The sequence below is a fragment of the Mastigoproctus giganteus genome, chromosome 8, assembly GCF_048544385.1.
Source record: "Mastigoproctus giganteus isolate SK-2022 chromosome 8, ASM4854438v1, whole genome shotgun sequence".
In the NCBI taxonomy this organism is placed as follows: domain Eukaryota; kingdom Metazoa; phylum Arthropoda; class Arachnida; order Uropygi; family Thelyphonidae; genus Mastigoproctus; species Mastigoproctus giganteus.
In genome coordinates this window covers 183,735,440-183,758,788 of record NC_143582.1, presented here as the reverse complement: position 1 = coordinate 183,758,788, position 23,349 = coordinate 183,735,440, and the positions used below count along the sequence as shown (strand labels likewise).

The following is a 23,349-nucleotide window of genomic DNA, read 5'->3' as shown; positions in this document are numbered from 1 at the left end:
TTTATTCTCTTGACTTCCAACCATTTATCATTATTACAGCTAATGACTTGTCCAAGATAAGTATATGAATCCCCTTTTCAATATCTACTCCTTCAATGATTATATCCCTTTCTGTTACATTTTTCATAATTACTTTTATTTTAGCCATATTCATCTTTAGCCCAAAATCCTGATTAACTCTACATAACTAATTAAGGTTTTCCTCTAATTCTTGGGGATCATGACTTATGATCCCCAAGAATTGGTGTCACACTTATATTAGGAATGCAGAATTGGAATTTGGGGAGTACAATGTGTACAGAAAGGATAGACAGGAGGTGTCATGCTGTTGATTAAGAAAAACAAAATCAAAAGAAGTGCATCCAGTTGATATAGATGAACAGTGCACTGTTGAGTCAGTTTGGTGTGACATGAGCACTGCGAAAGCAAAAATAAGAGTAGGAGTGTGTTATAGGCCTAATGACTTGAATGAGTACAATGAACAATTGTACAGAGAAATAGAGTGGGCCAGTAAATCAGAATGTCTTAAAATGGGGGATTTTAACTTCCCAGATATTGACTGGAACTCGTGGGTTGGTCACTCACACACTAGTCAGACTTTTGGGGATTTATTGGATGATTGTTTTCTGAAGCAGCATGTTCGAGAGGCAACCAGAGAGGGTAATACTCTTGATCTGGTTATCAGCAGTGATCATTCATGTATTAAAAATTTGCAGATAAAGGAACCAATAGATGTCAGTGTTCACAGTATACTGATATGGGATTTACTTAAAGATATAATTACTATCAGGGGTAAAGGAAAGGGTTTTTGCTTCCGTAAAGGTGAGTACAGTGGTCTCATACAGTTTTTAAATTCTGTACAGTGGGATCAACTGACGATGTTACCAACAGTAAATTCTAAGTGGGAAGCATTGAAGGAATTAATCGTGGAAGCTATTAAAAGTTTCATACCTATTAAGAAATACTGTTCAAGGTTTAGGCCTAAATGGTTATCAAATGAACTAATGAGACTTGGGACAGAGAAGAAAAATGCATGGGATGCATATAAATTATCAAGCGACACAGAAGCCTATGGCAGATATAAGCTAGTCTGTAATCAGGTCACAAAGGAAGTTAGGCAGGTGAAGGCAGATTACGAGAAATCTTTGGCAAAGGATGCTAAGAAAAACAGCAAGGATTTCTTTACTTATATAAACTCTAAAAGGAAGGGGATGAATCTGATTGGTTCACTTGATATCGATGGTTTGACTGTTGATGATCCTGCTCAGATAGCAAACAAACAATGAGTATTTTGCATCTACATTCGCACATTAGGAGTTATTAAGGTTTGAAAATGGCAGAAGTTTATCAAATTGTAGCAGTGTGCTTAATGAATTTGTAATAACTGAGAGCAAAGTGGAGGAGACATTTTTGAAGTTAAACATAAGAAAGGCACCTGGGGCAGATGAGATCTATCCAGTTATATTAAAGGAGGCGGCAAAGCAACTAAGCAAATACTTAGCCATAATTATGAGAGCATCCTTGGACTCAGGGGAGGTCCCCATGGACTGGAGGTGTGTGAATGTATCCCCAATTCACAAAGAGGGATCGAAGGGTAACACGAGTAATTACAGACTAGTTAGTTTAACTTCTGTTCCGGGTAAAATAATGGGGTCACTGCTTAAAGATGCATTGCAGGATCATCTAGACAAGACTGCAGCAATAATTCAGACACAGCATGGGTTTGTTAAGGGAAAGTCTTGTCTGGCAAATTTGATAGCATATTATGATGTGGTTACAAAGGAACTGGATGCAAAAATTAATTTTGATATCATATATTTGGATTTCAGGAAAGCTTTTGGCACTGTTGCGCATATAAGACTATTGTACAAATTGGAGCAGAATGGTATTAAGGGTAAGTTGCTACAATGGATAAAAGGATGGTTTAGTGGAAGAAGACAGAGGGTGGTAATCAATGGGTGCTGCTCTTCGTGGACTAATGTTATTAGTGGAGTCCCACAGGGTTTGGTGTTGGGTCCACTGTTGTTTTGTACATTTATCAATGATATTGATGAAGGTATATCAGGCTTAGCGTCGAAGTTTGCAGATAATACAAAGGTTCGCAGGGTTGTTAATGACAGTAATGGCTGTGTGCTACTGCAACAGGATCTAGATATTTTGGGCAGATGGGCTAAGAAGTGGCAACTGAAGTTTAACCTTGACAAATGCAAAGTACTGCATATGGGTAGAAGTAACCCCAGAGAAACGTACCAACTGTGTGGTACTACACTTAAGGTGGTAGAAAATGAAAAAGACCTGGGAGTAATTGTGCAGCAGTCAGATATGAAGTTTTCTGAGCAATGCAGACAGGCTGCCAGGGCAGGTCATGGGGTTTTGTCAATAATATATAGGAATTTTGCTAGCAGAGAAAAGGAGGCGATTGTCCCTCTGTATAAGGCAATGGTCAGGCCACGCTTTGAGTACTGCGTAGAGGTCTGGAGGCCTCATTTTAGGAAGGATGTAGATTTGCTTGAGCATGCACAAAGAAGAGCAACAAGATTGGTGAGGGGAATGAAGGGATCCTCCTACCAAAAGAGGCTTAAGTTCTGCAAATTGCAGTGGCTGGAGACTAGGCACCTGCGAGGTGATCTGATTAAAGTGTATAAGGCCTTGAATGGGTTGAGCACGCTGAATTCTGATGGGATCGTTCCACTTGTTCAGATTACGAACCTAAGGGGGCATAAATTCAAATTAAGAAAAGACAGAGGTAGAAAAGATGTGCGGAAATTTGCCTTTAGCCAGCGGGTGGTTAATTGCTGGAACAACTTCCATCTGTCGTTGTGGAAGTTGATAGGTTAAATAAATTTAAGGAGGAACTGGACAGGCATTTGGAGGGAATGGTGTGATTTTTTTTTTGGCTGATGCTGCATATGCTCATACACTTGCTTTCTTGCATCACATGCTGCTACTACTTCTATGATCACAATGTCATCTGCAAATCGCAAATGGTTTAGGTACTCTCCATTCACATTGACTCCTTTCTGCGAACTCCAATCTTCCGAAAGCATCCTCAAGGGCAGCAGTAAACAACTTCGAAGATATTGTGTATTCCTTATTGAACTCCTTTCTTAATTTTAAATTTGCTACTGTCTTTGCTAGTCTATTAAAGGAGGCAGCATTCTCATATACAGCCACTCCCCAACTTACGTAAGGGTTGCATTCTGTGGAACTCTACATAATTCTGAATTTCCCTAAATGCTTATGCAGCACTCACAAATTTGATTGAAGCAAATTTGATTGATTGAATTTGATTGAAGCAAAAAAGAAATGTTAGACGAACATGTCAAGAGAATTATTTATTCAAATTTTTTTATCTCATGGGCAGGAAAAATTAAAAAAATTTCAAAATTATAAAATTACAAAGAGAGAGAGAGAGAGAGAGAGAGAGAGAGAGAGAGAGAGAGAGAGAGAGAGAGAGAGAGAGAGGAGACAGGAATAAATTTAAGGAGGAACTGGACAGGCATTTGGAGGGAATGGTGTGATTTTTTTTTTTGGCTGATGCTGCATATGCTCATACACTTGCTTTCTTGCATCACATGCTGCTACTACTTCTATGATCACAATGTCATCTGCAAATCGCAAATGGTTTAGGTACTCTCCATTCACATTGACTCCTTTCTGCGAACTCCAATCTTCTGAAAGCATCCTCAAGGGCAGCAGTAAACAACTTTGAAGATATTGTGTATTCCTTATTGAACTCCTTTCTTAATTTTAAATTTGCTACTGTCTTTGCTAGTCTATTAAAGGAGGCAGCATTCTCATATACAGCCACTCCCCAACTTACGTAAGGGTTGCATTCTGTGGAACTCTACATAATTCGGAATTTCCCTAAATGCTTATGCAGCACTCACAAATTTGATTGAAGCAAATTTGATTGATTGAATTTGATTGAAGCAAAAAAGAAATGTTAGACGAACATGTCAATAGAATTATTTATTCAAATTTTTTTATCTCATGGGCAGGAAAAATTAAAAATGTGTACAAAATTACAAAAATTTCAAAATTATAAAATTACAAAGAGAGAGAGAGAGGAGACAGGAATAACGTCAGCAAGTTTTACCTTTTGAGCATCGTTGCCAGAATTAACTCTCCAGCTGATTAAAAGTTGAGGAAAAGTTGCTGGAAAAGTTGAGGGCTGTGGAGATTTAGAAAGGGTTTTTTCTAATGCATCACACATTTTTCTCTGCAGCTGCAGAATCAGAACTAGCCACTTCACTGCAAACTTTGTTTTGGAAACCAGTGCGAGGATTGAACCTATGAAATCACCCGTTGCTTGCCACGAACTTGGCTTGAGATTCACCATACTTATGAATGGATTCAGGGACACTCGCTTCTGAATCTGATTTTCCACCCATATTATTAATAGCTTTTCCATCTTCAATATAGCACCTGAATGCTGTTTTGTGATCACTGTTGATCTTAAATGTATTGATCCTTAAACATGTTCTCTTATATGCGCACTGTCCCTTAAAATAGAATTCACTGTTGAAGCAGTGAGACCTAATTCCGTGCAATAGATGACAAACTTTGTCCTGCTTCGTAATTCTTAATTAATTATATTCATTTCTAAATCAATCTTGTTTAGTTTCCTAGCACTGCCAGCATTTGCACTTTCCGTTTGTCCCTTTCTCTTCACCATTGTAATAAGTAAATAGGAATGAAGAGAAGATTCTGAAAATTTGTTTTTTTTATATGATTGAAAATTTCAATAAAGGGGAACTGGTTTCACCATAATACCGTATGTATAAGCCCACACAATTCCAGTTATTGGGATTATTGCAAATTCAATAAGATCAAGTTTACTACGCATTTATAATAGACTGCACTAACAGAAAAGCCCAATAAAACGGAAAGTGCAAATTGTTTTTATTGTTTTATAGTAGTGATCTCCAGAAATGTGCTTTAGAAAAATATCACAAAAGCATTCAAAATTGATTCTTATAACAGAACATATGATAACGATGAAAGTATAGTGCAATTTCCATTATAAAAATGACTTAAGAGATAAATAGCTTAGTTATATAGCGAAAATTTCAACTTCCAAGGACTTGGAACGAATTACCAAAAAAAAAAAAACGGGTTATTGGGTTCAACAATACGATATTTTAACGATACCTCCATTTATTCCTACAGCATGCAAAATACATTTCCATGATTTTTTAAGTTTGCACTCGCCAGCAAAAACTTATGTAAAGTCGAATTTTCATAAGTCAAGGAGTGGCTGTATTTTATTCAAAATCAATGTATGGGGGTATTTATGCCTTGTCTTTCCAGTGCCTAAAACTGAAACAGTGCCTTTTGCTGTATGGAGTCAAATGCCTTTTCAAAATCCACAAATGCATGGCATAATGGTGTTTTTTTATTCATTTGCTTTCTCCATTAGCTATGATATTACACGAAGGTGATCCTTAGTTGAAAATCCTGTCCTTAAGCTAGTTTGCACTTCCGGTTGATTCTCATCAAGTACTAGTAGTAGTGGCACGTGATGCAAGAAAGCAAATGTATGAGCTTATGCAACATCAGCCAAAAAAAAAAAAAAAAATCACACCATACCCTCCCAAATGCCTTTCCAGTTCCTCCTTAAATTTATTCAACCTATCAACTTACAACGACAGATGGAAGTTTGTTCCAGCAATTAACCACCCGCTGGCTAAAGGCAAATTTCCGCACATCTAATCTACATCTCTTTTCTTAATTTGAATTTATGCCCCCTTAGGTTCGTAATCTGAACAAGTGGAAGGATCCCATCAGAATTCAGCGTGTTGAACCCATTCAAGGCCTTATACACCTCAATCAGATCACTGCGCAGGTGCCTAGTCTCCAGCCACTGCAATTTGCAGAACTTAAGCCTCTCTTGATAAGAGGATCCCTTCATTCCCCTCACCAATCTTGTTGCCCTTCTCTGAACACGCTCAAGTAAATCTACATCCTTCCTAAAATGAGGCCTCCAGACCTGTACGCAGTACTCAAGGCGTGGCCTGACCATTGCCTTATACAGAGGGATAATCACCTCCTTTTCCCTGCTAGCAAAATTCATATATATCATACTCTTTTTAATCTGTTAGTGATCGCCCTTGTGAACAAATTGTAGATATGGGAGAACAAGCTAATTGGTCTATAATTTTCAATGTTTGATTTGTCTTCTTTCTTATGCAGCAAAATTATGACAAGCAGTCATTATGCATTGCCTGCATCACGAAAAGCATTTTCTATGATAAATATAACATACCATTGTATACAAATATGATAAGAGGAATGATGTGATAAATGAAGCCCTTGCTATTGACCTTTATCTAAAATGACTATATATATATATATATTGAAAAATAATACTGGATATTGCAATAGAAATGCTAATTTTACGAAACTGTACTGTACACATCTCTACAATGCCGGTTAAATACTTTTAAAAAAATTGTTGAAAAAGTATTTCTTACTTGTTCACCATATGTACAAATGGTAACATACTGTGCAGCCCCTGAAGTTAAGTAATGGTTTGTCAGGTAGCATTCTGAATTCACAGAGTGAACTTGAGGCACCAAAAATTCTTGTTTATAAGACAATGTTCAAAAATCAGGAAGTTATTTTTATACATTACACACAAACACTGTATAAAAATAAACTGTTTCACCTTTATAAAGCATAGCACTTTCAATATCATTAGCATTAGTAGAAGCACATGATGCAAGAAAGCAAGCTTATGCAGCATCAGCAAAAAAAAAAACAAAAAAAAAAACGCTCTCATTTCACCTCTCTGTTTGTTCCAAACACCTGTCCAGCTGAGCCTTAAATTTATTTAGGTTTTACTTCCACTACATGGGATGGAAGTCTGTTCCACCAACCAACTACCCGCTGGCTAAAGGCAAATTTCCGCACATCTATCCTACATCTGTCTTTCCTCAATTTGAATTTATGCCCTCTCAGGTGATTATTCTTAGCAAGAGGAAGAATCCCATCAGCATTGAGCATGCTCAAACCATTCAAGGCTTTATACACCTCAATCAGATCACCTCGCAGGTGCCTAGTCTCCAGACACTGTATTTTGCAAAACTTAAGCCTTTCTTCGTAAGAGAAACCCTTTGTTCCATTCACTAATCTTGTTGCCCTTCTCTGTACTCATTCCAACAGCTCTACATCCTTATTAAAATGAGGCCTTCATACCTGTATACAGTACTCAAGGTGTGGCCTGACCATTGCCTTATACAAGGGAATAATCACCTCCTTATCTCTGCTAGAAAAATTTCTGTATATCATTGACAAGACACCATGAAGACTGCTACTCTTGCAGACCATCTGCACTGCTCAGAAAACTTCATATCTGCCTACACAATTACCCCAGGTCCTTTTTGTTCTCTACCTCTGCCAGTGTAGTACCACCAGAGTTGATACATTACTCTGGGGTTACTGCTTCTCCTACGTAGTACTTTACATTTGTCAATGTTAAACTTCATTTGCCACCTCTCAGCCCTCTGCTCAACTATTCTAGATCCTGTTGTAGCAGCGTACTGTCATTAGTGTCCTTAACAACCCTGCCAACCTTTGTATCATCTGCAAACTTGGACATTAAGCTTGATATACCATCCTCAATATCATTTATAAATACAGAAAATAACAATGGACCCAACACTGAACCCTGAGGGACTCCACTAATAACATTAGTCCACGATCAGCAGTGTCCACTGATTACCACTCTCTGTCTTCTCCCCCTCAACTATCCCTTTATCCATAGCAGCAATTTGCCTCCAATGCCACACTGCTCCAATTTGTTCAGCAGTCTTCCATGTGCAACAGTATCAAAAGCCTTTCTAAGATCCAAATATATGATATCAAAGTTATTCCCTGCATCCAGTTCATTTGTGACCACATCATAGTATCCAATCAAATTGGTCAAGCAAGACTTTCCCTTAACAAAACCATGCTGTGTCCGGGCTATAACTGAAGTCTTGTCTAGATGATCCTACAGAGCTTCTTTAACCAGTGACTCCATTAATTTTCCTGGAACAGTAGTTAAACTAACAGGTCTATAATTACTTGTCACCCTTTGATCCTCCTCTGAATTGTGGTCACATTTGCACATCTCCAGGCAATGGGTACCTTACCCTGAGCCCAAAGAAGCGCTCGTAATTATGGCTAAGTGTTTGCTTACTTCCTTTGCTGCCTCCTTTAATATAACTGGATAGATCCCATCCACCATGGGTGCCTTTTTTATGTTTATCTTCAACAATTTCTCCTCCACTTTCCTCTCAGTTATTACAAAATCATTTAGCTCACTGCCAGAGTTTAGTTTGCCTCTGGCATTCCCCTCCCTGAATAAATGTGTAAATAGATGGAAAATACTTATTTAGTTTGTTTGCCACCTGAGCAGGATCATTAACAGTTGAACCATCGATATCCAGTGGACCAATCTGATTCATCCCTTTCCTTCTAGAGTTTACATACGTAAAGAACTCTTTGCTATTATTCTTTGCATCCTTTGCCAAAAATTTCTCATAATCTGCCTTTGCCTGCCTAACCTCCTTTGTGATTTGGGTACAGACCAGCTTATATCTATTGTAGACTTTCATGTCACCTATTATTTTATATGTATCCCATGCATATTTCTTCTCTGCCACATGTCTTGTTAGTTCATCTGACATCCATTTAGGCCTTAACCTTGACAATATTTCTTAGTTGGTATGTAAAGCCTAGTAGCTTCCAAGATTAATTCTTTGAATGCTTCCCATTTAGAATTTGCTGTTGGTAACATCATCAGTTGGTCCCACCGTATAGAATTTAAATACTGTCTCAGACCACTGCAGTACCCTTTACGAAAGCCAAAACCCTTCCCTTTAACCCCTGATGGTAGTTACCTCTTTGAGTAAATTCCACTTCAGCACACAGTGATCGCTGCCACCTAGTAGTTCCTTTATCGGCAGATTCCTAATGCAGGAAGAATCACTACTGATAATAGATCAAGAGAATTACTCCCTCTAGTTGCCTCCCGATCGTGTTGTTCAATAACTAAAAAGTCAGTAATATGGTTAATACTTTATTCCCAGACTACATGAGTGACATTCATTCAGCTATATGTGTTCATTGTCGGAATAACTAAAATTCATATCTTTTTCCATGTTTACAACTAAACAAATTTTTTATGTTCAAAACTAAGCAATCAGGTAGCATATATAATATAGTAGAGTAAAAGTAATTTTTTTTTTAATGTTACTGTTAGGCAATCAGCTGCCAAATAGATTTCTGATGATACCATCGTTTCTAGAAGAAATCGGGTGATAGAATTGCACCCAACTGTCTAATCATTTAGACAGTCAGGTGCAACTCCATACTCCATTAGTCTCACTGAAGGTGTCAGCATGCATTTTTCTTAATGAAATAGTTATGTGTTCCATCATATTATTTAATTTTTGATTTTTACCTTCATTAGTTCTATTAAGTTTCATTCAGCTTCTATAATAGAAGAGTGGCTACTAGATTCTATACTGCATATACTGATATTCAGGAATTAGTGGATCTGAATTGATTGCTATAAAGTTGATTTTCTGAATTTATTGCTATACTTCTATTATAAAAACTTTATCTCAATAACAAGAGTCAATAAAGGAGATTTAAAAAATAAATTGAACATAAAACTGAAAGTGTTTTTAATAAATACACGCTCACACCTTGTATGTCTCCTGTTTCACCACCTGCCTTATCAGTTTTCTCAAAGGCAAAATTAGTCCTTGTTTTTCGTTGAAGGCCAGATGCAACATCTTCATGTCTCCTCCTCCCTCTTCCTCTTCCATGTGGTCGATTATTATCAAATGAAATTTCTTCCATTCAGGAAATATCTAAGTACAGAAAACAATTTTAAATGACTAATATAAGATATAACTGGTTTTTTATACACTGGTCTTCAAAGAAAGTGCATTACCTAGTAATTTCACATTTCTAACCTTTTTTCATGATGGTATGTTACATTAATGACTAGAAATATAAGCAAAAGTTATTTAAGACATCACAAAAAGAAATATAAACAAAAGATATTTATTAATAGTTAAGTCAAAGCTAAGTAATATTTTACAGGTGCTCTCAAAATATTCCAAAATGAGCATTTGCAAACTTTATACAACGGTTTTGGTAAACACGACAATTATTGCTGAAATGTTATCAGAAACTTTCAATTTGCTTCAGTTTATCCTTTTAAATGGAAAACAAAATGAAAAGTTCACCAGGTGCAAACTAATATTTAGTTGAACTGCCTCTGGCACTGATGACAGCAACACATCATCGAGGCATTGACAAGATCAATTTCTGAAGATAATCAACTGGTAGTTTATGGTTCCAAACACGAATTATGGCTTCCTTAAGTTCACGAAGGGTCTGTTTCTTTCTGTAAACTGCAGATTCCACTCGATGCCAACAGTTCTCTATGATTCAGGTCCGGGCTGTTTCCTGGCCGGCTAAGAGTTGTAATGGACTCTTCTTCCAACCATTTTTTCACCTATAACAAACGTAAACACATTACTGTCGAACCTCTAATGCAGAAATGAAGCTAAAGTAACTACAGAAATGCCTACTTACACTTTTCGCCCAATGACAAGAAGCAGTCATCCTGAAAGATGCAGTTACTTGGCAGGTTGAAATGGTCTCCAATGGCTGGCAGCAATTTGCCTTCCAATATGGCCAAGTATCCACTGGCATTTACGGAACCTTTTATAAACTGCAGGTGACCTACTCCACAATACGAAATGCACCCCCATATCATTTGGTTGGTAGGGAATTTCACTGTAGACACCATACAGTTTGGATGGCATTCTTCACCACGTCTACAGCGAATCATTTGTCTCCCATCAGAGCCATGCAGGTTGAATTTCTTCTCATCCGAGAAAATAACTGACTTCCACTACTCGGGAGTTTAACATGCTCCTTACACCAAATTAATCAGGCCTTCTTCATTTTTTGTGAGGAGAGACTTCTTCTTAGGATGACGGGCTACAAGTCCATATTTGAAGCGGCATCTTCTGAATTACTGCACTTGCTACCACTCCTATATGTTCTTCTCTTCTCTTTTTAGCTCAGACGAAGAAGCTTTAAGCAATATAAGTGCTTCAAAACGCGGTCCTGTTTTGTCATAGAGACTCGTTTGCGTCCGGTTCCTTTTTTCCTATTAGCAGAACCAGTATTCTTGAATTCTGAAAGAAATCTACTCACTGCCGACTGAGTACAAGACACTCTATAAGCAATATGAGAGGAAGAACATCCTTCCTCACATAAAGCACAACAGCACTCTTTCTTCGTGGCATCAACTGCACGCAACTTGCCATCCTGACACAAGCAAGGAATGACTGTAACTCTTGCAAAGCGTGCTTATATAGCTGAAAGCAACGGCTGATGTAATATTACGTCATCATCTTATCTGATGTCAATCTTATCTGATGCAATCAGTAAGAAATATTGCCATATACTTACGTTATTTGGATGACAATTGCAATTTTAAGGGGTGATGTACTTTCTTTGAACACCAGTGTATATATGAGGTGTGGCAATAAAGTTCCCTGACTGCTACTGTTGCAGCCATGTCTGATGAGTTTTAAAAAAAACAGAAGTGGTATGTTGTAGTTCAAACTTCCTCCAACAGATGGTGGTATAGAGATCATCCGATAGGCTAACTTGTTGTAAGTAGCAACCAGTTTCATTAGTAGCATTAAAATTCTGTCACAATTTTGCAATGGAGCAATGAACAATATTATATTTTGCTTTAAACTAGGAAAATCTCCAACTGAAATGTTAAAAACTGGTTATGGTGATTAAATGTTATGTCATACCATTCAAACACTGGTACGACAATGTTTCATTACCATAAACATTACGTTGTACCAGTGTATTTGAATGGTATGCCATAACATTTCAACACACTGATACGACAATGTTTATGGTGATGAAACGTTATGTTGTACCAATGTGTTTGAATGGTATAAGCGGTTCAAAGAAAGACAAGAGGATGTTCACGATGAACCAAGAAGTGGGTATCTGTCAATCTCTCAAAATGAAGACAGTTGCAAAAGTTCAGGAAATTGACAAGAGATAATTGTTTGACCCCTCAGAATGATGGCTGATGAATTGGATATGAACAAGGACACAATTTCATCAAATTTTGCATGAAGGGTAGGGGATAGGAAGGTCTGTGCAAAATATGTGCTTCACAGATGAACAGAAGCAATGAGGTGTGTCCTCCTGTGAAGACCTCATCCAGACAATCCTAATTTCCTCAACTGTATTGTTACTGGAGATGAATGTTGGGTGATTCAGTACGCCTCAGAGGCGAAGCATAGGAGAAAGAGTCAATGCTGCATTCTACATACAGGTGCTTCAAAGACTATGGAATGGATTTTTTGGGTGAGGCCACAGAGAAAGGCAGCTGGTCCTTGCTGCAAGATAATGCCCAACCCATTCCACACTTGTTGTGAGACATTTCTGATGGAAATGGCTTTGTACAGATCAACCATCCCGCCTCCCCCCACTCTCCCAATCCAGCAACAGCAGGCTTCCTCTTTTCCAAGGTGAAAACTGCCCTCAAAGGAAAGAGATTTTTGGATGTTGAGGATATAAAGAAAAACATAACCGGTAAACTGAACATCATCTCTTAGGGCACCTTCACCAGCTCTTTTTCCTGAAATTTTAGACCAATATTTTTAATGGTGTAATAAGCAGCTCAAAATTAAAACCATTTTTGAGCTGCTTCACTTTGTGTTTGTTTTATTGCACTGTGCACCAGCCTGGGAACTTTACTGCCCCACCTCGTACTTTGCACTTTACTGCCACACCACTTCTTTTGAAATTATAATAAATAATTAACCCACAGCTTACCAGAAATGAATGCACTTCACCCATGTAGGTTTAGAATTTATTTATTATTAATAGTCTAAGCAATAAGATGTTTCACAGATGTTTTCTCCACCAAAGTACCAAAGTATTGTACTCTGGTAAATCTTACACAGATAAAGTGTATTCATTTCAAGAAATTTAATCAAGAGAACCTGTGCAACATATGGTTTATTAAACATTAGTGTAACCCAAAGTCTCAAATATATTTCAGCTTATCTAGTAATGTGGTCAAAATCAAAATTTTCTACAAGTTTCTCAATAACAGGCATCCTTTATCTTATTTAAAGTAGAATCTAACAATACAGCTTATCTGCGAAAAGATCCAAACACTTCCTAATTCATTTAACAAATATACGTGGTCTCAAATCTAACCTCAACGATGTCCATTTCCACTTGCAGTCTGCCAAACCCCATGTACTTTTTCTGACAGAAACTCAGTTATCGGTTGATTCAACTATTGCTCATCTCAGTTGCCCAAATTATTCACTGTATGATTCCTTTCACCTCAAAGGTGGTACTTGTGCATATGCCCGTTCAGATATTCCCTGTCAGAGACTTGGTAATTTGGAATCTCCTCTTTTTGATCTTCTCTGGCTTAAAATCTCTCTCTACCTCATTGTGTCAAATTCATTTGTTGTCTCTACCATTCTCCCAACTCCACTAATCACTTAGAGCTCTTTGACTTCCTCTCTTTGCAACTTGACTTTCTCCAGTCCAACTTTCCAAACAGTGAGGTAATTTTCCTTGGTGATTTTAATGTTCACAACTCCAGCTGGCTTCCACTTTCTAGTCGAAACAACCCAGCTGGTCGAGATGCTGAGGCTTTTGCAATTACTAATGACCTTGCACATATTGTTCATTTACCTACAAGAATACCGGACAATCCTAACCATACAGCCGACACACTTGATCTTTTTCTCACAAACAACCCTTCTAAATACACAGTGGAAGTGAGAGGTCCTTTAGGCACCTCAGATCACAACTTGGTGATTGTCTCTTCTCCAATGGAGCCTTTATCTCATGGCTATTCCCAACCTTGTATTGTTTGGCATTACAAGAATGCGAAATGGGATAACATACTAGATTTCTCTTCTTTTCCTTGGTCGGATTAATGTTTCAAAACTTCTGATGTCAACATTTGCTCAGATCGTGTCAGTGAAATTATTCTTGCAGGAATGGAATCCTTTATCCTACACTCCACTTTAAAATCTCGTCCTTTATTTAAACCTTGGTTTTCCAATAAATGTGCTAAGGCTGCTCAAGAAAAGAACGTTGCATATCGTAATTGGCTTGTTATTAATTCTTCAGTTTCATTTTCTACCTACACCAAAGCTTGTAACAATTGTAAAGCAGTTATTAATCAGTCCAAACTAGAGTTTGAACAGGCTAAGAGTAGAAAACTTGCTTCTTGCCCTATTGGTAGCTTAGCATTCTGGTCTCTTGCCAAAGCTATTGGCACCAACTTTTGCCCATCTCTGCTCCCACCTCTGTCCAAACCAGATGGTTCTGTTGTCACTTCAGCCAAGGATAAAGCTGACCTGCTAGCATCTCATTTCTCTTCCAACTCATATATTAATGATCTTTGTAAAACACCTCCCACCATTCCCAACACGCTCCATTGCATGCCTACTGTGGTCTTCGATCAAAAGGATGTCAGAAGGATTTTGATGAATCTTGATGCTAAGAAATCTCCAGGTCCTGATGGTATTTCTCCACTTGTTCTCAAAACCTGTGCTCCTGAACTTACTCCTGTTCTTTGCCACCTTTTTTCACTTTCTTATTCCAAAGGTGTTTTTCCTTCTGCATGGACGCTTGTTTAGAAGACCTTTATGCAAACGTGATCGAAAGCCTTTGAGATGTCAAGAGCAACTGCTTGTGTTTCATCGAACTTTTCGATTGAATTTTTCCATAAATGGGTAACATAAGCCAGAATATCACCACTAGATCGACACTGACTGAATCCATGCTGGCGATCGTTGATCAGACGGAAGGTTTCTAGGTAGTTTAAGAGTTGGCGGTTAATTGATTTCTCCATTACTTTAGAAATAGTATAAGTAATTGCAATGGGACGATAATCGGATGGGAGAGATGTCACCCTTTTTAGGAACTGGCTGGATATGAGTAAATTTCCAAGCAGAAGGAAAAACACCTTCTGCTGCTTGGAAGCAGAATATTAGCAGAATCTTCTGCTAATATACAAGAGAAAAAGAGTGGAGGACAGAACTGTTTTTTGTAATTGGTTATCTAGGTTTCTCTCCGATCGCTCACTGAAAGTGATGGTAGGTGGCTCTCTGTCTTCTAACTAATGCCGGTGTTCCCCAAGGTTCAGTTCTTTCCCCACTCTTTTCCTCTTGTATATTAATGACCTTCTTACGTTGATTGGAAATCCTATCTATAGTTTTGCCAATGATAGCACATTGCATTCCACTTTGCATTTTGAAAAACCTTACCCTGCTCAATCAGCCTCAACTTCTCGAATATCCGCTACCAATTCCTTAAATGCCGATCTCCAGGTAATTCTCCAGTGGGGCAAAGTCATCTTAGTTGATTGCAATCCTTCTAAGACTCAGTCTTGTCTTATATCTCGCAAAAAGGATTCTTCTGCTCATATGCTTATCTTTGGTGACACTCTGATTTCTAGGCATATTTGATATCTCTTTTGGGGATTACCCTGACTTCTAATCTCTCTTGGCACAATCACATTAAAATATTGCTTCCTCTGCATCTAATAAACTTGGTTTTCTCTTTAGCTCTCTGTATTACTTTTCTTCCAAGCAGCTGTTCACTCTGTACAAATCGCCCTACCATGGAATATTGTTCCCACATCTGGGGTGGTGTCCCCAAAACCTCTCTCAGGCTTTATATTCCATTCAGAAGAAGGCAGTTAGGTTAATGATTCATCTCTAAAGAGTCTCTCCACTCGCTGTCTCAAAGACGTACTGTTTCTGCTGCATGCCTCTTCTACAGATATTTCCATGGGCACTGTTCTTCTGAATTGGTTATAATTCCCGCTCTCTCTTTCAAAACAGTCCAAACACGTGCTGCCAACACCTATTTATTGTCCAACTTCAAACTCACAGAACACACTTTTCATCTTCCTCGTTTATTCATTCAACTGCCATTTTCTAGAACAACCTTCCTTCATACGTATTTCCTGAAAATTACAGTCTATAGAAGTTCAAGTCCAACGTCAACAAATATATTCTTTCATCTTCTCAACCTCCAACTCAAGCACAGTACTAAGTACTATAGGTTCTAATACCTCTCGTGTTTGGGGTTTACATAAAAAAAAAAAATACAGCTTGAATGCTGGAACAAACTTCCATCTGTTGTCATGAAGTTATAGTTTAAATAAATTTGATAGTTGAAATAAATTAAAGGAAGAACTCAACAAACTAGTGGAGGGAATGGTTAGGTGAAATGGGTAGTACTTTTTTTTGGTTGATGCTGTATAAGCTTGCTCTCTTCCATCATTTGCCACAGTTAATGCTAATTAAAACACACATATTAAAAAGTATTACATATTGCACTAATAGCGTGGGCCTCGAAAAATCTGTTCAAAATGTTCACACTTTTTGAGGTAGTAGGCACTACTTCAAAAAGTTAGTTGCCAGGTGTGGGGGGAGAGGGGGGGGAGAGAGAGAGAGAGAGAGAGAGAGGAGAAAAAACATGTTTAAGAAAAAACAGTCTTCTGGAACAGCCATTCCACAGAAAACTTTCCTTCACATGAGATTGTTAGTTTTGGTGCATCGGCAACTTATACCATATTGTGGCATTATATATTATCTGCGTGTGTGTGCTGCATAAACAGACAAATTTTTATGTTGTGCAAGCTGAAAAAACCATGTATAACTCAAAGGGGGAATCGTTTGTTTGTTTGTTATTTGGTTTTTAGGAGCATTAGCAACTAAGGCCATATTGCTCCGGGGAGAATCGTACTTTCACCTCAACCCTAATTGAAGTAGGCTTTAGAAGTTCCTCCAGTTAATGAGAGAACCCAAATGCAGACCTCAACAAACAAGTGAAAAGGGCAAAAACAACTATATTCTCAAAGAGGATATGTGACGTAAAAATACCCATCTTTACTTTTTTTTTGTTAGTGTTAAACTAATATGCCTACTCACAAAGTGGCGATATTAATCAAACTCACGAAGCGATACTGGGTTGTCCTTTGATAATTAAATTTTCAGAGCACTATCTCTCACCATTGTGCAACAGAAACACTTAAAACTTTGAAAATGTTTTGTGATTTATTCTGCATAACACAAGTGACCTCCACAAAAAAGGGTGCTGGTGCCTCAAGCATATTATATTTTGAACTGAAATTTCGTACAGCTTCATTTGAAACCTGTTTAAACATCCACAATAAGTTTCAACAAAATTGAAGATGGTCGAGCAGAGATGCCTAGGCCAATTGACATGGAATGACCCCACTGCTCTTTGTGGACTAATATTATTAGTGGAGTACCCAGAGTTCGGTGTTGGGCCCACTGTTGTTTTTATATTTATCAACGTTACTGATGAAGGTATATCATGCTTAATGTCCAAGTTTGCAGATGATACAAAGGTTGGCGGGGGTTGTTAATGACAGTAATGACAGCAAGCAACTGCAGCAGGATCTAGAAAAGTTGAGCAGATGGGCTGAGAAGTGGCAACTGAAGTTTAACATTGACAAATGCAAAGTACTGCATATGGGTGGCAGTAACGCCAGAGAAATGTGCCAACTTGGTGGTGTTATACTCAGGGTAGTGGAGAATGAAAGAGACCTAGGGGTAATTGTGCAGTCAGATATGAGTTTTCTAATCAGTGCAAATAGGCTGCCTGAGCAGGTCATGGGATCTTGTCAATAATATTCAGAAAGGATAAGGTGATTATACCTTTCTATAGGGCAATGGTCAGGTCACACCTCGAGTATTGCATACAGGTCTGGAGACCTAATTTCAGTAAGGATGTAGAGTTGCTAGAACGAGTACAGAGAATGGCAACAAGATTGGTGAGGGAAACAAATGGGTGCTCTTACCAAGAAAGGCTTAAGTTCTGCAAATTGCAGCATCTGGAGACTAGGCACCTGCGAGGTAATCTGATTGAAGTGTATAAGGACTTGAATGGTTTGAGCAGGCTCAATGATAATGAGATGCTTCCTCTTGCTCAGATTATGAAAGTCAGGGGGCATAAATTCAAATTGAGATAAGCCAGCTGTAGAATAGATGTGTGGAAATTTTCTTTTAGCCGGGGAGTAGCTGGCCGACCGGGCTAGCCAGGTGGGTAAAGTGCCTGCCTGGCAACCCAAAGGTCGCGGGTTCGAATCCCACCTCCGACTTGGATCAGAGTAAAATGCAAAAACTTTTGGAGGTGCATTATAGCCACAGAAGCCGATGCACCAACAACTAACGAAAAAAAAAAAAGTAGTAGTTGATTGCAGGAACAAACTTCCATCTGTCATTGTCAAAGTTAACAGCTTAAATAAATTCAAGGAAGAACTGGCAAACTGTTGGAGTGAATGGATACATGAAATTTTATTTTGGTTGAAAGCAAGCTGTATAAGCTTGCTTTCTTGCATCTATTAATGCTTTTATTAATGCTAATGCTCGGCCTTTGACTCATGAATCACTCTAGTACTGTAGGTTCTAATACATTTTTTGTGTTAAAAAAAAACAACAAGATAATTAACACCTGTCAATAACCACCTAACAGCCATTTCTGTAAGCCAGCAAAACCAAAGTTCAAAAAAAAAAAAAAAAAAAAAGCTCTAACGTAAGGAGTGAAATGGATCTTTTAAATTCCAAACAAATTCATCATCATCAAACATTTTCAATTCAATGCAGGATAACAGGCTCTCCTGCAACTTTCCAGTTCCTTCTGTTTTGTGCAAGGGCCATCCATTTACTACCCACGAACCTTTGAATTTCATCATCCATCTCCATGGTTGTCTTCCAGGTTTTCTGTTATTTTCTTTCCATCTGTCACATCATGTCTTCGAACTTTGTGTCCTGCCCAAGTCCATTTCTTTAGTTCTAATAAGAATGTCTTTTGCTTATGTTTGCTGCCTAATCCATGTGTTTCTCTTTTTATCCAACAGTCTGATTCCTAATATAATTTGATCCATTTTTGCCATGTAGTTTTCAGCTTTTCTTCCATTCTTTTGGTGAGTGGTGCCCAAGTTTCACTTCCATAAGTCATGGTACAGAGTATACATTGGTTCATTATTTTACATTCAGACAAATTGGGATATTACTTCTCAGTAAGTGACTATATTTTTAATGCTATCCATCTGAAATTTATTCTTCTATTGACTTACAGCCATTTATCATTGTTACAGCTAATGACTTGTCCAAGATAAGTATATGAATCCATCTTTTCAATTTCTACTCCTTCAACAATTATATCCCTTTCTGTGGCATACTTGTTCATCATTACTTTTGTTTTAGCCATATTCACCTTTAGTACGAAATCCTTACTAACTCTACATAACTGATTAAAGTTTTCCTCTAATTCTTCGGGATTGTGGCTCATGACAATGTCATCCACAATCGTAAATAGTTTAGGTACTCTCCATTCACATACTCCTTTCTGCAACTAGTCCAAACTTCTGAAAAGTTTCTCAAGGGCAGCAGTAAATAACTTCGGAGATATTGTGTCTCCTCTCAAACTCCTTTCTCAATTTTAAATTTGCGGTCTTTATCTAGTCTAATAAAGAAAGTAGCGTTCTTGTATATTTTATTCAAAATCATAATGTATGGGGGTGTCCATGCCTTGTCTTTCCAGTGCTCGAAACATTGCCTTTTGCTGTATGGAGTCAAATGCGTTTTCATAATCTACAAATGCCAGGCATAATGGTGTTTTTTATTCATTCGGTTTCTCCATTAGCTGTGATGTTACGTGATGTGAAGGTGATCCACAGTTGAAAATCCTGTCCTAAAGCCAGCCTGCTCTTTCAGTTGATTCTCATCAAGCATTCTTTTTAATCTGTTAGTGATCCTTATGAACAACTTGTGGATGTAGTACAAGCTAATTGGTCTATAATTTCCAATTTGTGTCCTTTCTTATGCAGCAAATTATGATTGCATTATTCCACTCCTTACAAGTAATGCCAAGGTATTTTATGAAAGGTCTTGCCAGTTTCTGTGTCATGTCTCTTCCTCCCAATTTTAACAACTCTACAATAACTTCATCTTCACCCGGGGATTTTTGATTCTTCATTTTCTTCAATGCATGTTCTGTCTCATCAGGAAGGGTATCAGGTATGTTGCACGTGTGTTGCAAATTTATTATCCATCTTCCCCCTGCTAGCATCATTCCCTCGCTCCTTATATAATTCTCTATAGCAGTCTTCTGCTATTTGAATTATGCCTTCTCTGCTATTTATAAGTACACTATCAGTGTTCTTCAGTTTCAGTATCATTTGTCTTTCTGTATTACTGATCATGACTACTCATGAATAAGTCCTTTGTTTTCTCTTATTGCTTGTTCTACTTTTCTTGTGTTAAATCTTCTTATGTCCTCTATGAGTCTCTTTTTAATGGCATTGCATAACTCAGTATACTCAATTTCGTCCTTGTCAGTGTTTATCTTGCTTTTTATTTGTCATCTTCCATTCATCCTGACAAGTATTTTTTCTTGACTACTTTATTCTTCTTTGGATTTCTTTTTACCTATAGGTATCTCAGGCTCTATCACTTTCAGAAAGTTGTTGTATTCCTCATTAATACCTTGGTTCTGAAAGGTCTGCAGAAGATCAAATTTGTTCTTAAGTTCCAGTAAATACCGCTTTGTCTCCTCTTCTGTTATCTCAAAGACCTTTGTATTATTTACTCAAACTAGTTTTTTCCTTTCTTTTCTTACATCTATATCAAGTGTGCACATACCATTCTCTGATCACTTCCGACATTTATGATGAAAGGGATCACACTTATTTACAGTCCTCAACAAGGACAGTAACATCATTCACAATATGTCTTCTGTTAGTGTGAACAATTTCATTAATTGTTAATCCATTTGCACACACTCATTGCGCAACACAGCTGCAACACCCAAGGCAGAATGCACTGGTCCCACAGGAAATAGTTGTTGATGACTCTATTGTCAGAGAAATGGGGAACATGGTATGTAAAAAGGATAGGTGGAACAGGACTGGGGTATGTCTGCGAGGGGCAAAGGTTGATGACATTGTAGAGCGGATATCATCTTTTTAGGGCACAAAAGGTGATACTGTTGTACACGTTGGCACTAATGTTATTAAGAGTAGGAGACTGGCGGAATTACTTACTAAGTACAAGTCACTGTTGAAAAAAAGTCGTGAATTAGGATTGAATTTGAAAGTGTCCGCAATTCTGCCCAGACACGATAAGAGGGAGTATACGATGAGAGCCATGTCGATCAATTCAGCCCTGGAAAGATTGTGCAAGGCTCAAGGGGTAGAATTTTTTTCAGCCTTGTCTGTACTTGTAAACAGGAGAGACTGCTTCTATAGGGATGGGATACACTTAAATAGAAAGGGTGCAAGAATATTTGCTGATGCTATTGAGGCAGTGTTAGGTGGGTCGGAAAACTGCTAGCTTCCGGGGAAACAAGGACTAATAGATTAACAGTAGCCACTGGCAGAGGTGAAAGTGATTCTTGCACTGCTTCTATTGGAATGAGCAGCAGCCTGGAAAACAAGATGCAGGGTATTTCAGAGATTGCTGGGAGTCTTTGCGGTACAAGTAAACACATGGGTTGTGTTAGGATTGCTAAAAATAGGAACGGGTACATGTATACTTGCGTGTACACCAATGCTAAGAGTTTGGTAAATAAATTTGAGGTATTGCTCAAAACATCAAAGGCAGATATTATTGGGATACCAGAAACGTAGTGTCACACAGATATAAGGAATGCAGAACTGGAATTTGGGGAGTACAATGTGTACAGAAAGGATAGACAGAATAGGAAGGGCGGAGGGGTTAGGCTATTAGATAAAAAACACAAAATCCAAAGAAGTGAAGCCAGCTGACATCGCTGGACAGTGCAGTGTTGAGTCAGTTTGGTGTGACATAAGCATTGGGAAATCAAAATTGCGAGTAGGAGTGTGCTATAGGCCTAATGACTCTGATGAGTATAATAAGAAACTGTACAGGGAAATAGAGTGGGCCAGTAAATCAGAGAGTCTTATAATGGGGGATTTTTATTTCCCAGATATTGACTGGAATTTGTGGATTGGTCACTCACACACTAGCAAGGCTTTTGTGGATTTATTGGATGATTGTTTTCTACATCAGCAGGTTTGGGAGGCACCTAGAGGGAGTAATACTCTTTATCTGATTATCAGTAGTGATTCTTCAGCATTAAGAATCTGTAAATAAACGAACCACTAGGTGGCAGTGATCACAGTGTGCTGAAGTGGGATTTACTCAAAGAGGTAACTACCATCAGGGGTAAAGGGAAGGGTTTTGCTTTTGTAAAGGCGACTACGATGGTCTGAGACAGTATATTTAAATTCTATACAGTGATACCAACTGATGATGTTACCAACAGCAAATTCAAAATGGGAAGCATTCAAAGAATTTATCTTGGAAGCTACTAGGCTTTACATACCAACTAAGAAATATTGCTCAAGGTTTAGGCCTAAATGGATGTCAGAAGAACTAATGAGACATATGGCAGTGAAGAAAAATGCATGGGATACATATAAATTAATGGGCGACATGGAAGCCTATGATAGATACAAGCTGGTCTGTAACCAAGTAAGGAAGGAGATTAGGCAAGCAAAGGCAGATTATGAGAACTCCTTGGCAAAGGATGCAAAGAAAAACAGAAAAGAGTTCTTTACCTATGTAAACTCTAGAAGGAAAGGGATGAATCAGATTGGTCCACTGGATACTGAAGGTTCAACCTTCGATGATCCTGCTCAGGTGGCTAACAAACTAAACGAGTATTTTGCTTCTACATTCACACACGAGGAGTTATTCAGGAAGGGGAATGCCAGAGGTGAAGTAAACTCTGGCAGTGAGCTAGATGATTTGGTAATAACTGAGAGGAAAGTGGAGGAGAAATTGTTGAGGATAAACATAAAAAAGGCACCTGGGGTGGATGGGATCTATCCAGTTATACTAAAGGAGGCAGTAAAAGCAAACCCTTAGCCATAATTATGAGAGCTTCTTTGGACTCATGGGAGGTACCATAGACTGGAGATAAGCAAATGTGACCCCAATTCACAAAGGAGAATCAAAGGCTGGCACAAGTAATTATAGACCTGAGAGTTTAACTTCTGTTACAGGAAAATTAATGGAGGCACTGGTTAAAGAAGCACTGCAGGATCATCTAGACAAGACTTTAGTTACAGGTCAGACACAGCATGGTTTTGTTAAGTGAAAGTCTTGCCTGACCAATTTGATTGGATACTATGATGCAGTCTCAAAAGAACTGGATGCAGGGAATAACTTTGATGATATTATATATTTGGATCTTAGA

General features: G+C 38.1%; 1 protein-coding gene across 2 annotated transcripts in view; it reads right to left on the bottom strand.

The window, feature by feature from the left end:
- LOC150082059 (NF-X1-type zinc finger protein NFXL1) overlaps positions 1–23,349 on the bottom strand; it is a 252,064-nt gene that overhangs the window by 225,221 nt on the left and 3,494 nt on the right. For both annotated transcript variants that reach the window (XM_090379082.1, XM_090379083.1), the window contains exon 2: positions 9,699–9,866. In XM_090379082.1, coding sequence (XP_090235208.1) covers positions 9,699–9,855 — 157 coding nt within the window. In that variant the 5' untranslated portion in view covers positions 9,856–9,866. The remainder of the gene's footprint in view (positions 1–9,698; positions 9,867–23,349) is intronic.